The sequence below is a fragment of the Rutilus rutilus genome (assembly GCF_951802725.1).
Source record: "Rutilus rutilus genome assembly, chromosome: 16".
NCBI classification, from domain to species: domain Eukaryota; kingdom Metazoa; phylum Chordata; class Actinopteri; order Cypriniformes; family Leuciscidae; genus Rutilus; species Rutilus rutilus.
In genome coordinates this window covers 8,985,179-9,005,757 of record NC_140224.1, presented here as the reverse complement: position 1 = coordinate 9,005,757, position 20,579 = coordinate 8,985,179, and the positions used below count along the sequence as shown (strand labels likewise).

Genomic DNA, 20,579 nt, shown 5'->3' with positions numbered 1-20,579 from the left:
AAATAAATAAAAAAAATTACTTAAAGACTGCTGCAGATACAATGACATCCATCTGCAAATATTTTTTGGGGCAAAAATGGTAACATTTTAAGTATACCCTGACCTAACTTTAGAGCACTTCTGTTTATTTAACCACTTTTGGCATTTTATTATTATTTGTCTTTATTCTTTATTTGAAATGATATGGATCCCAGTCTGTGATATTTAAATAGGCTATATTTCATGTACCGCTGTCTATTATCGCACACAAATATTCTTCATTCGTCTTGGAACTATATCTCTTTGTGGAAGTTCATGTAAGGGAATTTTACTGGCCCACTTAATCAGCGGGTGCTAGGGTGTCCGCAAAAAAAAAAATTATATATACATTACATATTGTATTTTTAGGGCTGTCAAAGTTAACGAGCTCTCAATTTATCAATACAATTAGTTTTTGGTTTTTTTAACATTCACATTTTATTTACCAAATTTGATAATATATCATATTAAAATATCCCCAAGTCTGGTCATAAATCATGAGACAAAACAAATATGAATAGAACGAAAAAACTAAATTGATCAAAATGATCATTCTAGAAGAAAATTTTAAATGGCACTTCGAGGCTTTTGCATCTGAACTCTTCATATTATATACTGTGTATATATATATATATATAGATATATATATATATATAATTTTTTAAAATTAAAATATATATACTTCTGAACTCTTCATATTTTAAACATATTTATTTATTTATATATATATATATTTTTTTTTTTATTATTATTAAAATTAAATTGCCTTTAAAAATATATATATATATATATATATATATATATATATATATATATATATGTTTAAAATATGAAGAGTTCAGATGCAAAAGCCTCTAAGTGTCGTTTTAAATGTTCTTCTAGAGAATGATCATTTTTATCAAGCTTGTATATTTAAGTTCCGTAATTTCACTTAAATGGCAAAGAAAATTGCCTATTAATTGTCATTTAAGTGAAATTACTTAAATATACAAGCTTGATAAAAATTATCATTCTAGAAGAAAATTTAAAACGACACTTAGAGGCTTTTGCATCTGTTTTTATATATTAAAATATATAGGCCTCTCTTTACATTTTAGGAGGGGGTCTGTCGCAAAGTGATGAACGCATTTGGAGGTCCAAGGCATCTAATAAAAGTTTCAAAACACCTTTCAAACTTATTACGAGGGAAAGTTATTTGGCAACCCAGGGGGAGGAGATCTGAGAAGCCACACACTGATAACTGTAGTCGACATTGGTCAGGCTCTTAAAATGCTGTTGAGAGGAAATCATTAAGATAAATGGGGGTTTGACTAGCTTTAGAGGAAGATATGACACATTCAGCGGACGTCGATCGACAAGTAAAGGCGGAGGAATAAATCGATATTTGAACGAGATGTGGTTACGCGTGACTCCAACGTACGTTTATCGAGTGACTCCGTAACGGTTTTAATTTAACTTCTTAACTATTATTAGCTGTGAAAATAATCACAAATGGCTTCTAGATCGGGTTTCCCCGTCAACCACAGTAACGTTACCCCAATAAACCCCAGCATGAACCTCATGAACCCGGGTCACAGCAGCGCAATGAGAATGTCAGCAATGCCACAGAATTCACCCTACAGAGGGATGGGCAGTACTCCGAACCAGTATCACCAAGTAAGTGAAGAAACCAAACCACTCTTTATTTGTTATCTGCGTTTAGCATCACGCCATAGCCTCAGTCTTCCCTTCTGTCTTAATTGAGGAAGAGTCATTTCATTTGCATTTATTGACACATTTATGACATGAAATATGTCAGAAAATAATCTACAATGATGCTTCTTTATAAAAATACAAAAAGAAAATGTTTAAAAATCATTCTAAGAGCGCTGAGGCCCATGAAGAATAAGCATCTACTTCCGCATTTGAGTCCCACCATGAAGAAAACGCGCGTGCTTTACTTTGAATAACTAAAGTTACTTGCAAACATTAGGCTTAAACAAAACAAAGTACCATGGTAATACTATTCCATTTTGTTATTCCATGGTAATAAGATCTTGTTTGGACATATATCATGGTAATACCAAGGTGTTTGAACGTAATATTAATATTATAATATTTACTGCGCGGTTGAGTAGGCTACCACACAAATGTCATGTATGAATATGGTATTCATTATCTCATGATATGTATTGAAGTCATTTGATATCATCACTGTATCATGGCACCGCCACAGTATTTTGCAATAAGATCCCATTAGTTAGTTAATGAATTAACTAAAATTTGCAATGTTTAACAGTATTTATAAATCTTTTTAACATTAGTTAATAAAAAAACAACTGTTCATGTTAGCTCAGGTCCATTAAATAATGTTAATATATGCAATATGTATTAGTAAATGCTAAAATTAACTAAGGTTAATAAATGCTTAAGAATGAATTTTTATTGTTAGTTCATGTTAACTAATGTACTAATTTTAACAAATGGAATTTACTTTGGACAAACTTTACCTATAACAGTTTGTGAGTGTTATGAGTAGTAGCCTAATACTCAAATCCTGCAATCGTACCCACAGCGCCCAAGTATGCCACCCAGCCGAGGAATGCCAATGGGGGGCATGGGGTCTATGGGTTCCCCTCTACCTGGTCCGTCTTATAGTGGAGCCATGCCCATGCGACCTGGGATGCCTCAAGCCGCGATGGACCCCAACCGGAAGAGACTTCTTCAGCAGCAACAGCAGCAGTCCGGTGGTCTTATGGGTCAGAGAAGGGGGTTAGTACATTTAGTATCATTGTTTGTGCATGAATGCTAAGTTATTGTAGCATTCATGTCACTTCACAATTCTGCGTCTGGGTTATGGGCCTTATGATCAAAGGACAGTTTTATTTTTGGAGCCCCAAGAAAAGTTTGTTTTAGATTATTTTCATTTTTTATTTTTATTTTTATGGAAAATTGCCGTACTTATTATAAATGATTTACTTATGCACATTCTTTTTTTGTGTGTGTGTGTGTGTCCTTGTAGGCTGTGTGTGTGTGTGTGGCTGTCACAGTAAAGGAATCTCCCTTGCGGTGGTTTCGTGTAGCTCAATATCGCAATATGCGATATTATCGCCATATTATAATTATAATTATTTTGCTATATAAATAAGCTTGTTGGGTTATTATTCTAAAATGTTCTGATTCTCAAATGGGACAAGAGGCTTTCAAAAAGTGCTGATATATTTCTCTGTGCGCACTAGACAGGCTGTCAGTCAATGCAGTTACTAGAGTTCGACCGATAGTGGATTTTACCGATAATAACAACTAGGTTGGACCAGGCTGGCTGATAACTGATTAATCATTCGATAGTTTTTCAAATGGATACTGAATGAAAACAAACATAAAATATTGCTGAACTTTATTACAAAAATTGAAAAACTGTACATGAATATATACTGTACTTTTTAAATATAATTTTTTTTTTTTATTATACCTTGATCATTCATGTTAGGTCATAGTGCATTAACAATGTTAAGAGATACAACTTTAAAATGTAAAAAATGTATTAGTAAATTTTGAAATTAACGATGAACAATACTTTTATTAACCTTAGTTAATGTTTCAAATGGACTCTTTTTGTAAAATGTTACTATTTCATATAAATCCAAACAGTCTTTAATCTTTAAATATCTATACAAAAGCCATAGCATTGAAATTGGATACATGTATATTATATGTATACTTTCACACTTTATTCACCTCTATTTTAAAACACTTAAAGTCACCCTGTAGTCAATCATTGTATCCCTTTAAACTCTTCATTGAACACCAAAATGACATTTATTTTTCCTTGAAAATTATTTCTTCATGCCTTAAAATAGCTTGGATGTAACTCTACACCCATGTCTCATTTAGTATATGCTGTTAGATAAATATGCAAATTAGCCCCGCCTCCACTCACTCACACCAGCTCAAATATCCACTCGTTGACGACACGTTGACGACACGTTGACGTGATTGGTTACAAGGTAAGAGGTAGTTTGTGACGTCAGAAAAACACCAGTGATTTCAAACCGTGCAGACTGGATTTAGTCAAGTTCACACTTGTAGTTCAGTTCGCTTGGTTAGTTTGGTCCGGACCAAAAAAAAGTACTCCTGGACCTGGTCCACTTAGCGTTCACATTGGCATTTTTTCAACACTGAACCTAAAGATACCGAACCTAAAGGCATAGGGATATGTTCACAACCTGATTGGTCAGCTTTTATGAAAACAATGCTGTGTGCTGGGCTAAATGCACTCGTTTTATGTGCGTAACCTACATGGTATTTTGACCAGCTGAGAACTTGTGAAGAGCTTATAAAATCTGTTAAGGAGTCAAAACAGCTGCAGGAATCCCTCCGTTACACACAAAGAAAGATCTGTTGCGAGGAGACGCGATTCTGATGCCTGTTCCAAACTGTAATGGGCAACATCGCGACTATGTCAAGAAAAAAGAAGTATGCTTGAGCATTCCGTCCTTTTTAGGGTCGCATCTTGTGACGTCATGTCCCATTTTTGGTTTGTTTCAATTTGGTCCGTGTTGCGTTCATATTTAATTCAAACTGCGCCAGAGTTCGTTTGAAAGTAAACCGAGAGTCCGAGACCAATCTTCAGAGCAATCGCACCAGGATTCGTTTAATCAAGCCAAACATGCCAAGTGTGAACACACCCTTAAAACTCTCTTATTTATAGCTGAAAGCATTATTACATTAGCAGAAATGTTTTATACAAATATTTCTGCTGTTAAAGTTATTCAGCATTTGAGCTCGATCAGGACAGATTCATCATTTTCAAATGTTTATCCAAAATAATGATTGTTTCACTGTAAAAATTATGAAGAAAAAGTTACGTTTGTTTGAGGATAATTTTATGGCTTACAGTGCTTTAAACTTTGCACTCTGTAATTGAAATAATATTTGAACATATGTTTGTGTTGAGTCATGTTCCTTACACATCTGCTCTACATTTTCAGGGTGAAGAGGCGTAAGATGGCTGACAAAGTGCTCCCACAGAGGGTGAGTTTAACCAGAATAGTGTCAATTTTTTCTTTTCTTTTTTGTGATGTTGAAGTGCATAGTTTCTCATGATTTTGGTTTTCCTCAGATCAGGGATCTGGTCCCAGAGTCTCAGGCTTACATGGACCTTCTGGCCTTTGAGAGAAAGCTGGATCAGACCATTGCACGCAAACGCATGGAGATACAGGAGGCCATCAAAAAGCCGATCACGGTAGATGTAGTAGACTGGAGTAGCAATTCAGAGATGAATTCTTAGTTTAGCTAAGTTTAAGGGAAGCTCACACATTTACTCACCCTCATGTCATATCCAAACCTGTATGACAAAAGAAGATATTTAAAAAAAATGCTGGTAACCAACCTGTTTTGGTGACCTTCCATTTCTCAGAATATCTTCTTTTGTGTTCCACAGATGAAAGAATTTTATACAGGTTTGAAACGGCATCAAGGAGAGTAAATGATGACAGAATTTTCTTTTTTTTTTCCCTCTATGCCAATATGAAGAAGTTAACCAAATGGTTTATGATCTCAATGCGCTTTGTTCTACTCATCCAGCAAAAACGCAAACTGAGGATCTACATTTCTAACACCTACACACCTGGCAAGCCAGAGGGAGAGGAGGCTGAAAAAGTGTCATCCTGGGAACTTCGAGTGGAAGGCAAACTCCTGGAGGATGTATGTAATGATTTTCATTATGTGTTCACTTGTTGGCACGTATGTGAACTCCAGGCAAGTTTGAGCGATTACGCAGTGGAGTCCATTTACAGTGTTTCATGACAAGTAACGGCTCTAGATACAATCTGACTTTGTCGCCCCTATCCTTAATTCTTTTTTATTTGGCAGTCTTGAGTCTCTTGGTCTGTTGGCCAGCTTAACTTCACTGGCTCATGTCCTCAGCTCACTCCTTCAAACCAGATGTGCTCTAAGCTGTTCCATGTTCCCAGACTTTTCAAGGAAAGGGAATTGAAACTTTAGTCCATTTTGTGAAATTAGTCCGTAAACGTCTAAGCATGTATTTGCCAGCTAAAGACCTCTGGCTGTGCTGCTGCCACATGAAAAGAGGAAATTATTCTTTTTCTTTACTTTCTTCTGCCTGAGTTGTTATAAGTTGTGTGGTACTGCAAGGGAGGGACAGGCAAGGCATTGCGCAAACACATACTGGTGCAATAGCTGTGTGAGCTGCTTCTAAAAAAAATCCCTCCAGTGCGGTCAGCTCCAAACAATGCAGTATCAATCAATGGCATGGACACATTTTGTGTTCTCTCTCCCCTTTTCCCTACTTCTTTCTCTCTTTCTAACTCTCCTTAGCCTGGGAAACTGAAACGAAAGTTTTCATCCTTCTTTAAAAGCCTGGTCATTGAACTGGACAAAGAACTTTATGGCCCAGACAACCACTTGGTGGAGGTATGACAATTATAGTGTTATTATAAAAATAATAATGCAATGATTAAATCTATTTGTATAATGATGACCTCATCAAACACAACATGTACTCTCTTGCAGTAAATCCAGTCATTACATCTGTAGTCATATCTTTTTCTGTGTGTCTTAGTGGCACAGAATGCCCACAACTCAGGAGACTGATGGATTTCAGGTGAAGAGACCAGGAGATGTGAATGTGAAATGTACTCTCCTTCTCATGCTAGACCACCAGGTATCACATACACATCTCACAAACACATACAGTACCGGTCAAAAGTTTGGAATAATTAAGATTTTTAAATGTTTTTGAAAGAAGTCTCTTATGCTCACCAAGGCTGTGTTTATTTGATGAAAACTACAGTAAAACAATAATATTGTGAAATATTTTTTACAATTTAAAGGAACTGTTTTCATATATTTGAAAATTTCATTTCATTCTGTAATGGAAAAGCTGAGTTTTCTGTAGCCATTACTTGAGTCTTCAGCGTCACATGATCCTTCAGAAATCATTCCAGTATGCTTGATTTGGTGCTCAAATTTATCAGTTATTATTGGTGCTCAATTATTAATAATGGCTCTTATTATCAAAACAATATTGAAAAGTTTTTGCTGCTTAATATTTTTGTGGCAACTCTTTTGTGGAATTTATTTATATGAAATAGAAATCTTTTGTCTTTACTGTCAGTTTTTATTATTGTACGTGCCTTTTGAATGGTAATACATTACAGTTCCCACATAAAAAAAAACTGTTCAACATTGATAATAATAAGAAAATATTCTTAAGGAGCAAATTAGCATATTAGAATGATTTCTGAAGGATCGTGTGACTGAAGACTAGACTAATGATGCTTAAAATTTCAGCTTTGCATTACAAGAGTATATTACATTTTGAAATATATTCAAATAAAATAGAAATACAATATTACTGTTCACTGTATTTCTTATCAAAATAATTGCAGCCTGGGTTAACATAAGACACTTGTTTGAAAAATATTAATTAATTAATTATTCCAAACTTTTGACTGGCGGTGTGTGTATATATGTATTTTTTGATAGCCAGGTTTCATTCGTTTACATCACATTATCATTAAACAGAATTTTTATGTTGTGAATCATGCTACTACCACTTGCTAGTCAGAAGCAGGTGACGGTTTAGATACGCCCATGAATGCAAGATGCGTAATCATTATTTTTTTGGTACATTTTCTCTTGTATTCTCTTGTAATGTACAATTTTAACGTAAAGTTTTTTTTTTTTTTGTCCACTACAAACAACACTAGAATATTGCCTCAAAGCTCACAGACATGGACTAAAACCTGAAAAACTAAAGGGGTTTTCAAAATAAAATAAAACTTCAGTCTATTCATGTCATAAGTTTGTTTGTTACAGAGTATATGGTCGTCTTTAATGGTTGTCTTCTCCTTGTACTTGACTTAGCCTCCGCAGTATAAGCTGGATCCACGTCTGGCTCGACTGTTGGGAGTCCACACTCAGACCAGAGCCAGTATCATGCAAGCCTTGTGGCTCTACATCAAAAACAACAAGCTCCAAGACTGCCATGAGAAAGAGTACATTAACTGCAACCGATACTTCAGACAGGTACACAAAACGTTTAGCACTCCCTAGATTGTTCTCACAATTCTTTAATTTCCAGGTTGCAACAAACCACTTACACTAAGAAAGCTCTTTTTAAAATTGTACCCTTTTTAATTATAAATTAATTATCACTAAGGTTTTTTTCTTAACTAATATGTTTTCTGCAGCCCCCTACAGAAGCTCAATCTAAAACACAGTAGAACAGAAAAACTGCAGAAACCCTGGTATCTAAGCATTGCATTTGGCACCGTCTGCCACAACCTGCTTTCATTTGCCTCTGAGCCATTGTTATTACTGGCACAGCTGTGTACTTGTTCACATCCTACCTAAGTGATAGATAGCATTTGTCTTTTTTCCAGAGAAAGAAATTTTCCACTTCTCCTGACCTGTCAACAGAGGTGTCCCCCAGGGCTCGGTTCTTGGCCCAATTATCTTTGTAGTCTATATGCTTTTACTAAATCTGAATTGCTTGAAACCACTGTATTTTTGTACCACTTGTATTATTTTACTTGGTTGCATGTTGCATATAACCCTGTTAAGCTGATGACACTCAAATCTGCATTAGCTCCCGTGTTACTTATGTCCTTCCTCTCAATGTCAGATCTCTTTTCAAACTGTCCATGTATACAAAGAAAGAGAGACCCAAGCCAAATGTAAAGACTTGATTATCATAGAGACTTGTTTGGGCCCACCTTGCAATGCCCCTGTCAACCATTCAGAAGACCTTAGCAACCATATAGAAACACCCTGCACAGTGGCAGGGAGCTTTGCACAGGGAAGCGCCACTCTCGTTGTCTTTAGAATTTAGTTTAGTACTTGATCTGAGATATACTGTATAGCATGCTTTGTTGCAAAGACAGCTATGGGATAGGTGCTTGACCAGGAACCCATTGGTTATAGACTGAACTGCTGTAATCCTGCAGATTTTTGGATGCCCCAGGATGAGATTTTCGGATATTCCCATGAAGCTCGCCAGCCTCCTTCAGCACCCTGACCCCATCGTCATCAATCATAACATTAGGTGTGTGCTTATGGTTTCTGGTCTGAATGTTCTCAGTAGTTACTTTACATACTCATTTGAATTTTATTTTATTTTTTCATTTTGTCAGTGTGGATCCCAATGATCAGAAAAAGACTGCATGCTTTGATATCGATGTTGAGGTGGACGACCCTCTGAAGGCTCAGATGACCAGCTTCCTGTCATCCACAACCAATCAGCAGGAGATTGCTACCCTGGAGATGAAGGTGCGTGTGCAAGGACATAAATGACACCTGGTGTATAAGGTAAAGGGGCTATTTTTAACCAAACATTTACATTCTCCATAAGATCCATGAGACTATTGAATCCATCAACCAGTTGAAAACCCAGAGGGACTTCATGCTCAGCTTTAGTAACAACCCGCAGGATTTCATCCAGGACTGGCTCAAGTCTCAGAGCCGAGACCTCAAGGTATCCTCAGAGCTTGCACCTTGATTTGGATTTCCCTCATTGGATTTGGTCATTCTGATATTTTTTTCCCATCCTTCATTGATGATGTTTTGTCTTGGTTTATGCAGTTAATGACGGACACTGTGGGTAATCCAGAGGAGGAGAGGAGAACTGAGTTTTACCACTCAAACTGGGTTACAGAAGCTGTTGGACGCTACATATTTTCAAAGGTGAGTGCTTAGTATTTATTTCCATTACAAAACACATCAGATGCTATAGTATCTATAATACTATAAATAAATTATATCTATATTTTTATTTATTTATTTGGTTTTCAGGTCCAGCAGAGGAGACAAGAATTGGAACAGGTACTAGGAATCCGACTCACTTAAGAAGAGTCAGACTCCAGATCCAGTCATCCATGGAATCTGCTCATATACAGATGAGAAAAAAGCCAACAGATGCACTTCATATAGAAGTTTTGGGTGCTGATATTGTTTGGTATATTGCACTGTCATAAACTTCTTGTCAGTTGCAGCATTTGCAGACTGTACCATAGCAAACATCTGGTCACATCAAATTTCAAATGCTGTTACATTAACTGGAACTCTTGAGTGTGTATCTCCCTTTTTGAATTCAATCTCTGATTTTGTTTTATATATTCTGAAAATGTAATATGAAAATAAGCCATTGAGGTCATTTTCTTCATGATTCAGTTTTTTGACTTAGACATCTTAACTTTCATTATATCCTGTTAAATAGGGCTCTTTTTTGTATATTTTACAGTAAGATATACAGTACTGTAGCTAATTGGCTAAAACCTCTATAGGTAACACATGCAACACAGCTTCTTGTTGTTCATCCTTTTTATCTTTATAGTTTAATAGTTAATTAATGACTATAGTTAACTATATAGTTAATTAATTAATGAATTAGGAATTGCCAAACTCGGTCTACATTCTGTTTTCACAAATTAATTGCACAATTTTTGAGTCAGGATGCAGTTATTTGTAATTAGGTTGACTAGTAATGAAAATGCAATGTTTTTCTTCTTTCGATATTGTGGATTTTTTCATTTGGTCTCTCAGGAAAATATGTGCTGCACTGCGTTCAAGAGCCATCTTTTTGTGTTTCCACCTCCAACGAGAACTCCAGCACATTTGGTTGTCCAGCTGGTTTAGCTCAGTATACCAGACTTTCTATGTTCATCTCGTTAGTGTTTCTTTTTCTTTTTTGCCAGTTCATGTTCTTATTTAGTGCACTGTTCAAAAGTGTGCTGAAGTGGTAGAGACCGTTCTGCAGTGACTGAATTTGTGAACAATGGTGTGCTAACCATCAGCATATTCTTTATTTTCAGGTATTCAAAGCCATATTTTTAGAGTAGATTAGTTCAGTGTGTACTTCTACATTCCAAACAGCTGATGGAAATGTTCTGTTTAAGTGGGTTTTATTCATTTTGGTGTTGTTGTCATTTGTGGTAAGTATTGACAGCCAGTTGAATTTTCAATTAAGGAATATAACAGGTTCAACATCTGTGACATGCTGCTGATTACCACAGAAAATCGTTTTTTGACTTTCCAGTTTATAAAGTGGTTAAAAAAACTAAATTGAATTCTGACTGTCTTTTCAAATGCATCTCTGAGGGACGAGTTGAAACGATTTTGTTATAATTGACAGCATGCCGCAGACGTTGCCGATAGAGCTGGAATGAATGTTTCATTTTGTTAATAGCTTAAGAGTTATTCAGACAGTATTAATGCTGATCTGAAATGCCACAAGCTCTTGTACTTTTGATTTACTTGTGAGTGGATTAAGCCCTTTTTGTGCAAGTGCCAACTAAGTTCTTACAACGCAAGTTCTGTTTTATATTTTTGTATCAATCAAATGCTTATCTTTTGTACTTTTTTTACTGGGAAATTGGAATATTTTAAACAATAAAGTTCTTTCCATAAAAGGGAATTCACATGTGACTGAGCATAATATAAATATGTTATAATCCAAAATACAATGTCTGAAAAAAAGACATTGTGTCTAATCAACCTTGATGGAATATTAAAAGTTATCATTAGATTAAATGTTTATGCAGAAGTAAGAAAATCAGGTATGTCGGTCTGTACTAGAGGGTAGATTGTAGACAAAGCCAAACACCAGTCATGTTGATGCATGTAGTGTTTGTTGTCCTGGTTAGTCTGGTAATACCAGTCTTCTATACAGAACTTTTCACACAGTTCTCCTAACCAACTTCCAGCTTGGCACAGCAGTTATTTCACATTCAAAATGCATTAAATCTACCAAAACACTTCATACATGTCTCAAATCAACTCATTCTTCCATTACACTAGCAAATGTTTTCACCTAACAAACACACATTGTCACTCATAAAACTACCTTAAAAAACTAAAGCATGCATTATACAAATCTCTTGTATAAAGATTTTTTTTTTTACAAAACAAGACTTATAATGCACTGCAGTAGGCCTATATATTACATAGTCCATGTTTATATTACAGTACAAAATTATTCCTAAGTTTCACACTTTTGTATAAATGGTAATGAAATTGAAAGACTAACAGTTGTGTTCAGCTACACCTAATTATTTTGATAGTATTTCTTTTTTTAGATTCAGAATATATTTCAATATGGTATTATTACTGTAGAAATGTAGCAAATTCCTGTCTTAATACTTTGGGTTTTTAACTTAAGTTTAACAAATTTGAAAAGAGTATGTATGTGCAAACTGACCTGTACAGGTATATATCGTGTTGGTGGAGTTTGTGTCTAAATAAGACATTTATTTATGTAATTTGAAAGATGTAGGCCTAGTAATTTCATGCATTTTGTCCCAAAGCAATGATGATCCACAGTTTAGCCCATAGACTGATGTTGTGTTCTCTGTGTGAAGACTTTTGAAAAAGTGGCCTGGTGATTGTAAAAAAAAAAAGAAGTAGGCTACTTTAAGTTACTTTACTTAAAGTAAGCAATTATAGGTTCGAACAGTCATGTTATTCATTAAAGCTGTTACAAACAATGCAAACGGTAAATAAAGGGAGTTACATTTTTCTGTCCACACCGTTTCTCCAGCCTGTCGGTGGCGCTAGAGATCGCCTCCTTCACTCTGCATCTTGCCCGAGGAAAACTAAACGGAAAAACGCCGCTGACGAACGGAAGTTTGTAGATTCAAGATGGCGCTGGACGGGATTGACCAAGTAAGTGTTATTTATGTGTTAAATCTTCTAATATGAACAGTATGGTTAGCTGTCGGTTAGCATCACATATTTCATAGATGGAATCTGCTGTAACTGTAGTGTTTAGAAATATAAGTTGAAATGGCTGAATTTAACGCGTCAGCTCCGAATGAAGCAGAGTTTGCTGTCTCATTGTCACTGACTGGGACTGATCATAACATGGCATAACTGGATATATTACATGACAAATAATGAATGTTTCGTGTTTACTTGCAAAATCACTGATAATAACAACAGAGGTCTTTCATGCCTAATAATAAAATTATAAATCTCTGATTATACTTAAGAAATATTATATATTTGATCATGACGTGAGAAATTTCTCGTTATACTTCATAACATGGTGAATGTATCATTTCAAGAAAACCTCATGAATCATCACTTCATTCCACCTGACACTATTACACTACCTGACCATTAATAACCTGACTGTATGTGTTATTGATATTATTGTTAATAATTTTTTGCAGATGGATATTGAGGAGAGTAAAGGAGGCTCTGGTCTCCGACAGTATTACCTGTCTAAAATCGAGGAGCTTCAGGTGAGAACAGTCATGAAATATTGTAGTTTGGATGACACACAATTTTATTCTGTAGATATTAAGAACCATTGTCAAAAAGTTTTATTTACAATTACATGAAATCTTTGTATTAATTATTTGTTTTAAATATATATTTAATGCAGTTTACCTTAAAAGTGACTTTGATTCACTCGCATCTAAATGTAAATTCATTATTACTTTTATTGTTTTTGAAATATGGTTAAAGTGTACTGCTGGATGTAATGACAAACATTTTATGCCAAACTAAAATACACTTTAATGTCATTTGTATTGATGAAGTTGCAATTTACAACACTTAAAATATATTAACTCAAAATGCAATATCAAAATACATGCTTCAGTTGAAAGTATAATCTAGTACTTTTACATGCGCTTTAGTGTGCAAGTCAGCACATCAAAATAAGTGTACTTATTTAAGTACACTTAAATTGCTTTTTATTTTGTTAATATTATATTATCTGCAAGTTCAGTTTTTAAAAAAAAATACTCCACTACAAGTGCACATTCAATACAATCAAGTGCACTTCTTTTTCACAAAGGTAATGTGTGTCTAAATGTGCTTGTCTCTTTACTCAGTTGACAGTGAATGATAAAAGCCAAAATCTCAGACGTCTGCAGGCTCAAAGGAACGAGTTAAATGCCAAGGGTAAAGCTCTTTCAACCAACTTTATGAATGTCATTTTTGGTGTTCAGATGCATATGCCAAATAGCTCATGCTATAAATATCATCAGTATGACATGACAGGATTTGTTTTGCTCTGTTTCCTTTAGTGCGCCTCCTGCGTGAGGAGCTTCAGTTACTGCAGGAGCAGGGCTCTTATGTTGGAGAGGTGGTGAGAGCCATGGACAAGAAGAAAGTGCTCGTCAAGGTTTGACAGCCATTATTTTCTGCTTTTCTCTTGAGCACGATCAGTGCTGAGATTGTTTATTCATGTATGTTTATGCTTTGTTTTTAGGTGCATCCCGAAGGAAAGTTTGTGGTGGATGTGGATAAGAACATTGATATAAATGATGTAAGTGTTTTGTTTGGGTTTTACAAAGGCTGAACTTTCCATCGTGATTGTTCTCATTTGAGAAATGTATTTTTACAGTTCATCAGAATTATTGCACTTTCACATAAGAACAATTCAAGAGAACATAAACTCATACACAGGGTTTATTTTACCTCATAGAGTTACGTAGTTTATATCATATACATCAACACACCTCTACATTATAAAAGCTGGTAAAATGTCAAGAAGCTTCTCTCAAAAGTTTAGTTATTAATTCCAATAATTCTGAATTATGTTAATATTTTTCTATTCAAACAAAAAAGACTTTGCACTGTGGCACAGAGGTTGAGTAAGTGCATTTATTCAGCAACCACAATCGAGATTTATGTTTGGAACAACGTCTACTTTGACCCGCACTCAAGTATTGTAGTTGTAGCTGAGCCCTGGGAGAGTTTGGTTCGTGTTGTCGACATGTCGAGAAGACGCTGTTTTCAGCACTGCAATTTCACTTTGCATGCACTTCAAAAGGATGAAGACTTACGCTGGATTTGATACGGAAATACCAACAGCATCGTTCCTATTCGTATCACTGTGTATCGAGTGCTGAGGAAGCCTCTGGTGCTGAAATTCAGATATGGTAATATAGGCGTTTCGTTTCTGACACACGCAGTAAGTAGTAGACCAATCACAACAGACTAGGCTCTTGGAAAGGAGGGGTTTAGAGAGACTGAAACTTTGAGCGAACTGTTTTCAGACTCTTTGAGAAATGCTGCAGTGTTTATTATGAGAATTAAATTAATATGAGAATTATTTTATCTCGGATGCATGTAAATCTATTGTAGGAGAGCTCCAAAACAAACAAATTAACAGCATAATAGGGGCACTTTAAAATAACTGTTTTCTATTTTAATATTTTTTAATTATTTATTATATATTAAATATTGCAGCATCATTACTCCAGCATCATATGTCATATATTCAGTGTCATATGATTCTTCAGAAATCATTCTGATATGCTGATTTGGTGCTCAAGAAACATCTCTTATTATCGTTGTTGAAAACAGTTGTGCTGCTTAATCTTTTTTTAACATTAGAGACTAAATAATTTTTTTTAAAGCATAATTATTTGAAACTTTTGACCGAATATTTGTTGTATTTTCAGATCCTCAGTGCTATTTGTATTTTTTTGCACTGCAGAGAGATTGTGTTTGTGTGATTGCCCGGTTCAGAAAACTAAGTAAAGCTGTGGGCAGAAAATGCATCTAATTAAGAGAAAAGCTCTAACTGGAGGGTTTAAACTCTTGGCATCTGGCAACCCCAAGCAGGAAAATGTCATATGGAGAAATAAAGGTTTTCAGGATAACTAAACAGCGGACAATTATGCTTGCTTAATTGTAAGAAGCAGAAATCGTGATGGTGAAGTGCCAATCAATCAGCCCTAGGTTTTAAAGTCATGAATGATACCTCAGAACTTGTACTACTAGTGTACTAGGTGTACTACTACTACTTTTTCTAACTGATCCGGAATATGGTATTCGTCATGTGGGTCATTAAACGGAAAAAAAGAAAATATTAAAAATCTGACTGATTACTGATTTGTATTAACTTGTGAACGTGTTTTATATTGATGTTTATAGTATATTAATTTCTAATATCCACCAGGTAACTCCAAATTGCCGTGTAGCACTTCGTAATGACAGTTACACGCTTCACAAAATCCTGCCAAACAAAGTGGACCCACTCGTCTCACTGATGATGGTGGAAAAAGTGCCAGATTCGACGTACGAGATGATCGGAGGGCTGGACAAACAAATTAAAGAGATCAAGGAAGTGATTGAGCTTCCAGTCAAGCACCCAGAATTGTTTGAGGCTCTAGGAATTGCACAGCCTAAGGCAAGTGATAGCATAACACATTCTTATCATGTCAAACATGTCATGTAAAAAATGCTACTGGTCTGTTGGGCAGCCGTACCTGCTTCATAATTTGTAATGTGTGTGTGTGTGTTGGTCTGCAGGGTGTGCTGCTGTATGGACCTCCTGGCACAGGAAAGACCCTGTTAGCCCGAGCCGTGGCCCACCACACCGACTGCACCTTCATCAGGGTGTCTGGATCAGAGCTGGTGCAGAAATTCATAGGAGAAGGTTGGTGGGCTTCCAGACTAAACAAAATCATATTACAAGGCTTGATGGGGTGGGTTTTTTTCTTCTTTTTTTCAAAAAGGACATGTGCTCCTGAGTAAGATCTCGTTAAAAAACTGAACAAAAAATGTATAAAATAATGTGTTTTTCCTTAAAGGGATACAAGGTGACATTTACATGATTTAAATTAAAATTATTTAATTTATTAGAATACAAAAAGTACACTAGGTTTTTAAAAATTCATGCTTCAGACTATATTTAATAATTATGTAAATATTTATAGCCCTACTTTAATCTTTATAAACTGTGTGTGTGTGTATATATATATATATATATATATACACACACACACACACCTATACAAATGTATATATACTGTGTATATTTATAAAAGACAACAAAAAGTTGGCAGTAATATACTCACTTGTACTACCATCTACAAAAAATTACATTATTAACACCATAAAGTAAACATTGTCATAATTCATAAACTGTAAATCAATCGTTTAGCGTTAATTGCGAACTGCTCTGAAACCGCGATCCTCTAGAACTTACGAAAGCTTCCTGTTTTTACTTTGAACATGCAGCGCTCGCATTTATTGAATTAAATCATAGTTGTTGTTTTTTAAGTTAAATAGTCACATTAGGCTGTAAAAGTTACACTATTTAAGATATTTAATACTTTATGACCTCAAATTATTTTTTTTAAAACACATCAAATTTTTGTCGTAAATGCGAGTGAAGTGCTTGCACCATCGATCACTGTATGACTTTCTTCTGTTAGAAGAATGCTCTCGCTACTATTTTCCTTATAATAAATATATTGACCAGGGGCTGTCAAGCTCCAAAAAGAAATAACACACACCATTAACCTGTAATCAAGACAAATCTGCTGTATTCCAAGTTTTCTGAAGCCATCTGATAGCTCTGAAATAGATAAATAAAAAAAATCTGTCTGATTTCTCAAGCTGGATGGATTGTCCTAATTTGACTCCATATTCTCTGTGTTGTCAGGGGCTCGTATGGTGCGTGAGCTGTTCGTCATGGCCAGGGAGCATGCGCCCTCTATCATCTTCATGGATGAGATCGACTCCATCGGCTCTTCTCGGCTGGAGGGCGGATCAGGAGGAGACAGTGAGGTGCAGAGAACTATGCTTGAGCTCCTCAACCAGCTGGACGGATTCGAGGCCACCAAGAACATCAAGGTGAGAAGCAAACATCTGTAAACTGTGTGCTGATCCTTACATGAAAGGTCTCTGGTTTTTAAAAGCAGATATATCAAACAAATTTGAATACTATTATTATTATATAATTTTCCAAGACTTACCATACATCTTATATAGGGATCTATGATTTCCACGATGTGGAAAATGCAGGTGGAATAGCCGAATCCAGTCATAATAATGGAATTCACAGTATAATGCTTAAAGGCATAGAATTTGTCACATTTTGGTTGCATAAAGTAGGGCCTGTAAGCTTGTGTAGGGCTGTAGTGCCTATGAATATTAAAGTGCAAAAAGGAAGTCTGCATATTTTGCGTGTGAATGAGTGGCGTGGTTTCATCCACTACATTACATGTATCTTTAGCTGCTCACATGCCTGAGTACTAAATACATTTGTTTGCAGCACCACAGACTCATTGAACTGCCTTTTCAATCACCACCACCAGGGGTGCTGTGACCAAACTTACACCTATGCCATTGCTATGCTTTGCTCCTGCTGTGTTTTTATCATTTTTCTATAAGAAATGTATGAATTCACTAAATATTTTATTGTTTCCCTCAGGTTATCATGGCAACAAACCGTATTGATATTCTAGACTCTGCGCTTCTTCGACCAGGCCGCATTGACCGGAAGATTGAATTTCCCCCTCCCAATGAAGCGGTAAGCTGGGATTGTTACATATTTTTACATTTTCTCTATCATCTTGATTAGGGCTGTCACGATTCCTCGATTCAATTTGAGTACTTGATTTTAAAAAAAAATGCTTGATTCAATTTACCCTTGTCGAGTAACCGGCAAAATACTAGAAGTGGCGCATTCCACGAATGAGAAACCATGAACCGCATTATTAGACCATTTCTAAGGCTGCACGAAATATTAAAACCATTTAAAAACCATACTACAGCATAGATAATGCTATTGAGAATTCACAAAGACTCTGAATCAATTATTTACATGCATGTAGGTCACGTGCATCTCAGAGCAGCTCCGTTGTCAGTAAATGCTCTCAGTAAAATCTACAGTGCTATGCATAAGTTTAGACACCCATAAAAAAATCCAACCTTTAAGGACACCAATGCCAATCTCTAGGTATGGTGAATGCTATGTGATGATGTGGGGCTATTTTAATTCCAAAGGCCAAGGGAACTTTATCAGGATGCATAGTATCCTAAACAAAAAATGAAAAAAAATACTTAAAAATCTGCCTGCCTCTATGGGAATTTAACATAGGTGTGTCCAAACTTATGCACCCTGTATTTTAAGGAAGAACATTTATTTATTTACGATACATTATTCATTCACAAAGAAAATTGGTGTCCTTAAAGGTTGGATTTTTCCTAATTTTTTAAATTAAGGCATTAAGTTCAATTTCCAAAAGATGATTTTTTATTCCTCTTTTTAGTCAACTTTAGCATGGCTGTCTAAACTTATGCATAGCACTGTAACTCTGCATATACTGTGAGTTTGGGTTGCTTCTGGGAATGCAATGTGCGCCATTTGATCATATTTGTAACGTAAATCATTTATAAACCTATTCCAACACAGGAGAATACATAAGTATGTTTCTAAATACAATTTCAAAATAAAAGTTTATACCCTCGCTCTGAGTTTGCATGTTTTGATGTCCACATATTCTGTAACAACACCAGGCCTCTGCACACATTTGTTAAAATACATAACATGATTGTATTATATTATATATTTTAACAGTGTTGTTCTATAAAATCAGCTGTTTTTGATGCTTTATTTGAACCAATTACTATTGAGTCATTTTAAAGGCTGTTGTTTGCATTGGTCTATTTTCATTACCACAAAAAGAAATCCGATTAATCGTCAAAATAATCGACCGATTCTGATTACCAAAATAATCTTTAGTGATAGCCCTAATCTTGATTCTGAAATACTGATACTTCTGACATTCTTGTAATGTATGACTCTCTGATATTGAAGGCATAAATACTAGTAGCCTCATAGCGTTATTTTGTTCTCTGCAGGCCCGTTTGGACATTTTGAAGATCCACTCCCGTAAAATGAACCTGACACGTGGTATTAACCTGCGCAAGATTGCTGAGCTGATGCCAGGAGCGTCTGGTGCTGAGGTCAAGGTGAGGTCACAGGATCATTTCCAGGCATTTATGGGCATCTATGCGGCACTTATTCAGGAGAAGCAGTGCTGAAAATCAGTTTTTATCTGTGCTTATCTGACAGGGTGTCTGCACAGAGGCAGGGATGTACGCCCTGAGAGAGAGGAGAGTCCACGTTACCCAAGAGGATTTTGAAATGGCAGTGGCAAAGGTACTGAAAACTTTTTTTTTTTTTTTTTGTGCTTTAGTACAAATAATATTTTAACCTGCCAATCCTAATATTACAACCGTTTGTTTTCATGGATATCTCTTAATTTATAATTTACTATATTTTCACAGGTGATGCAGAAAGACAGTGAGAAAAACATGTCCATCAAGAAACTCTGGAAGTAAACATTAGACTCTATAATCTGCAGTTTTTTTTTTTTTTGTCTTTAAGTTGCTTTATTGTCATCACCCAAATGTATTAAAAAATAAATTGTTTCTCACTTAGCATGATCGTTTTTTCTTTCCACTTTGTAGAAATGCATTTACAATTCCCAAAGTTGATTGTCCTATAATAGACCTCAATTGCAGCTTGTTTTTGCCACAGAATAAAAAAGCTTATTTCAACTTTTTAATCTCACAATTCTGACTTTCTTTCTCGCAACTGAGTTCATATCTCACTATTTGTTATAACTCACAATTGTTATTCTGATTTTATTTCTTGCAATTGTTTATAACTCGCAATTGAATTGAAATGAACAGAAATTGTGAGCTATAAACTCGCAATCGAAGTCCAAATTGTGAGATAAACTAGCAATTGTAAGAAATAGAATTGTGAGATAAAAAGTCACAAGTACCTTTTTTTTTTCTTT

At 35.4% G+C, this 20,579-nt stretch overlaps 2 protein-coding genes across 2 annotated transcripts; both read left to right on the top strand.

The window, feature by feature from the left end:
• The first annotated feature begins 1,246 nt into the window (after window positions 1-1,246).
• Window positions 1,247-11,434, top strand: smarcd2 (SWI/SNF related BAF chromatin remodeling complex subunit D2). Its single transcript, XM_084434673.1, has 13 exons — window positions 1,247-1,674; window positions 2,573-2,769; window positions 4,989-5,031; window positions 5,120-5,242; window positions 5,584-5,703; window positions 6,337-6,432; window positions 6,581-6,682; window positions 7,888-8,049; window positions 8,970-9,067; window positions 9,156-9,291; window positions 9,374-9,496; window positions 9,604-9,705; window positions 9,814-11,434. The coding sequence occupies exons 1-13, from the start codon at window positions 1,510-1,512 to the stop codon at window positions 9,865-9,867; spliced, it is 1,521 nt and encodes a 506-aa protein (XP_084290799.1). The 5' UTR covers window positions 1,247-1,509; the 3' UTR covers window positions 9,868-11,434.
• A 1,079-nt stretch (window positions 11,435-12,513) lies between these two features.
• On the top strand, window positions 12,514-20,215 carry psmc5 (proteasome 26S subunit, ATPase 5). The gene is made up of 12 exons (XM_084434169.1): window positions 12,514-12,681; window positions 13,191-13,262; window positions 13,860-13,929; window positions 14,055-14,152; window positions 14,240-14,296; window positions 15,938-16,168; window positions 16,291-16,417; window positions 17,429-17,619; window positions 18,200-18,298; window positions 19,633-19,743; window positions 19,847-19,933; window positions 20,062-20,215. Exons 1-12 carry the CDS (start codon window positions 12,658-12,660, stop codon window positions 20,113-20,115), a joined length of 1,221 nt encoding a protein of 406 aa, XP_084290295.1. The 5' UTR covers window positions 12,514-12,657; the 3' UTR covers window positions 20,116-20,215.
• Window positions 20,216-20,579: the final 364 nt, after the last annotated feature.

Bases quoted from the DNA above. Each gene is read 5' to 3' on its own strand.
- smarcd2 (XM_084434673.1), top strand. From the start codon at position 1,510: ATGGCTTCTAGATCGGGTTTCCCCGTCAACCACAGTAACGTTACCCCA. The intron at 9,068-9,155 runs GTGTGTGCTTAT...TCATTTTGTCAG, and splicing joins GTCATCAATCATAACATTAG to TGTGGATCCCAATGATCAGA. The intron at 9,292-9,373 runs GTGCGTGTGCAA...ATTCTCCATAAG, and splicing joins TTGCTACCCTGGAGATGAAG to ATCCATGAGACTATTGAATC.
- psmc5 (XM_084434169.1), top strand. From the start codon at position 12,658: ATGGCGCTGGACGGGATTGACCAA. The intron at 13,263-13,859 runs GTGAGAACAGTC...CTCTTTACTCAG, and splicing joins CTAAAATCGAGGAGCTTCAG to TTGACAGTGAATGATAAAAG. The intron at 19,934-20,061 runs GTACTGAAAACT...ATATTTTCACAG, and splicing joins TTGAAATGGCAGTGGCAAAG to GTGATGCAGAAAGACAGTGA.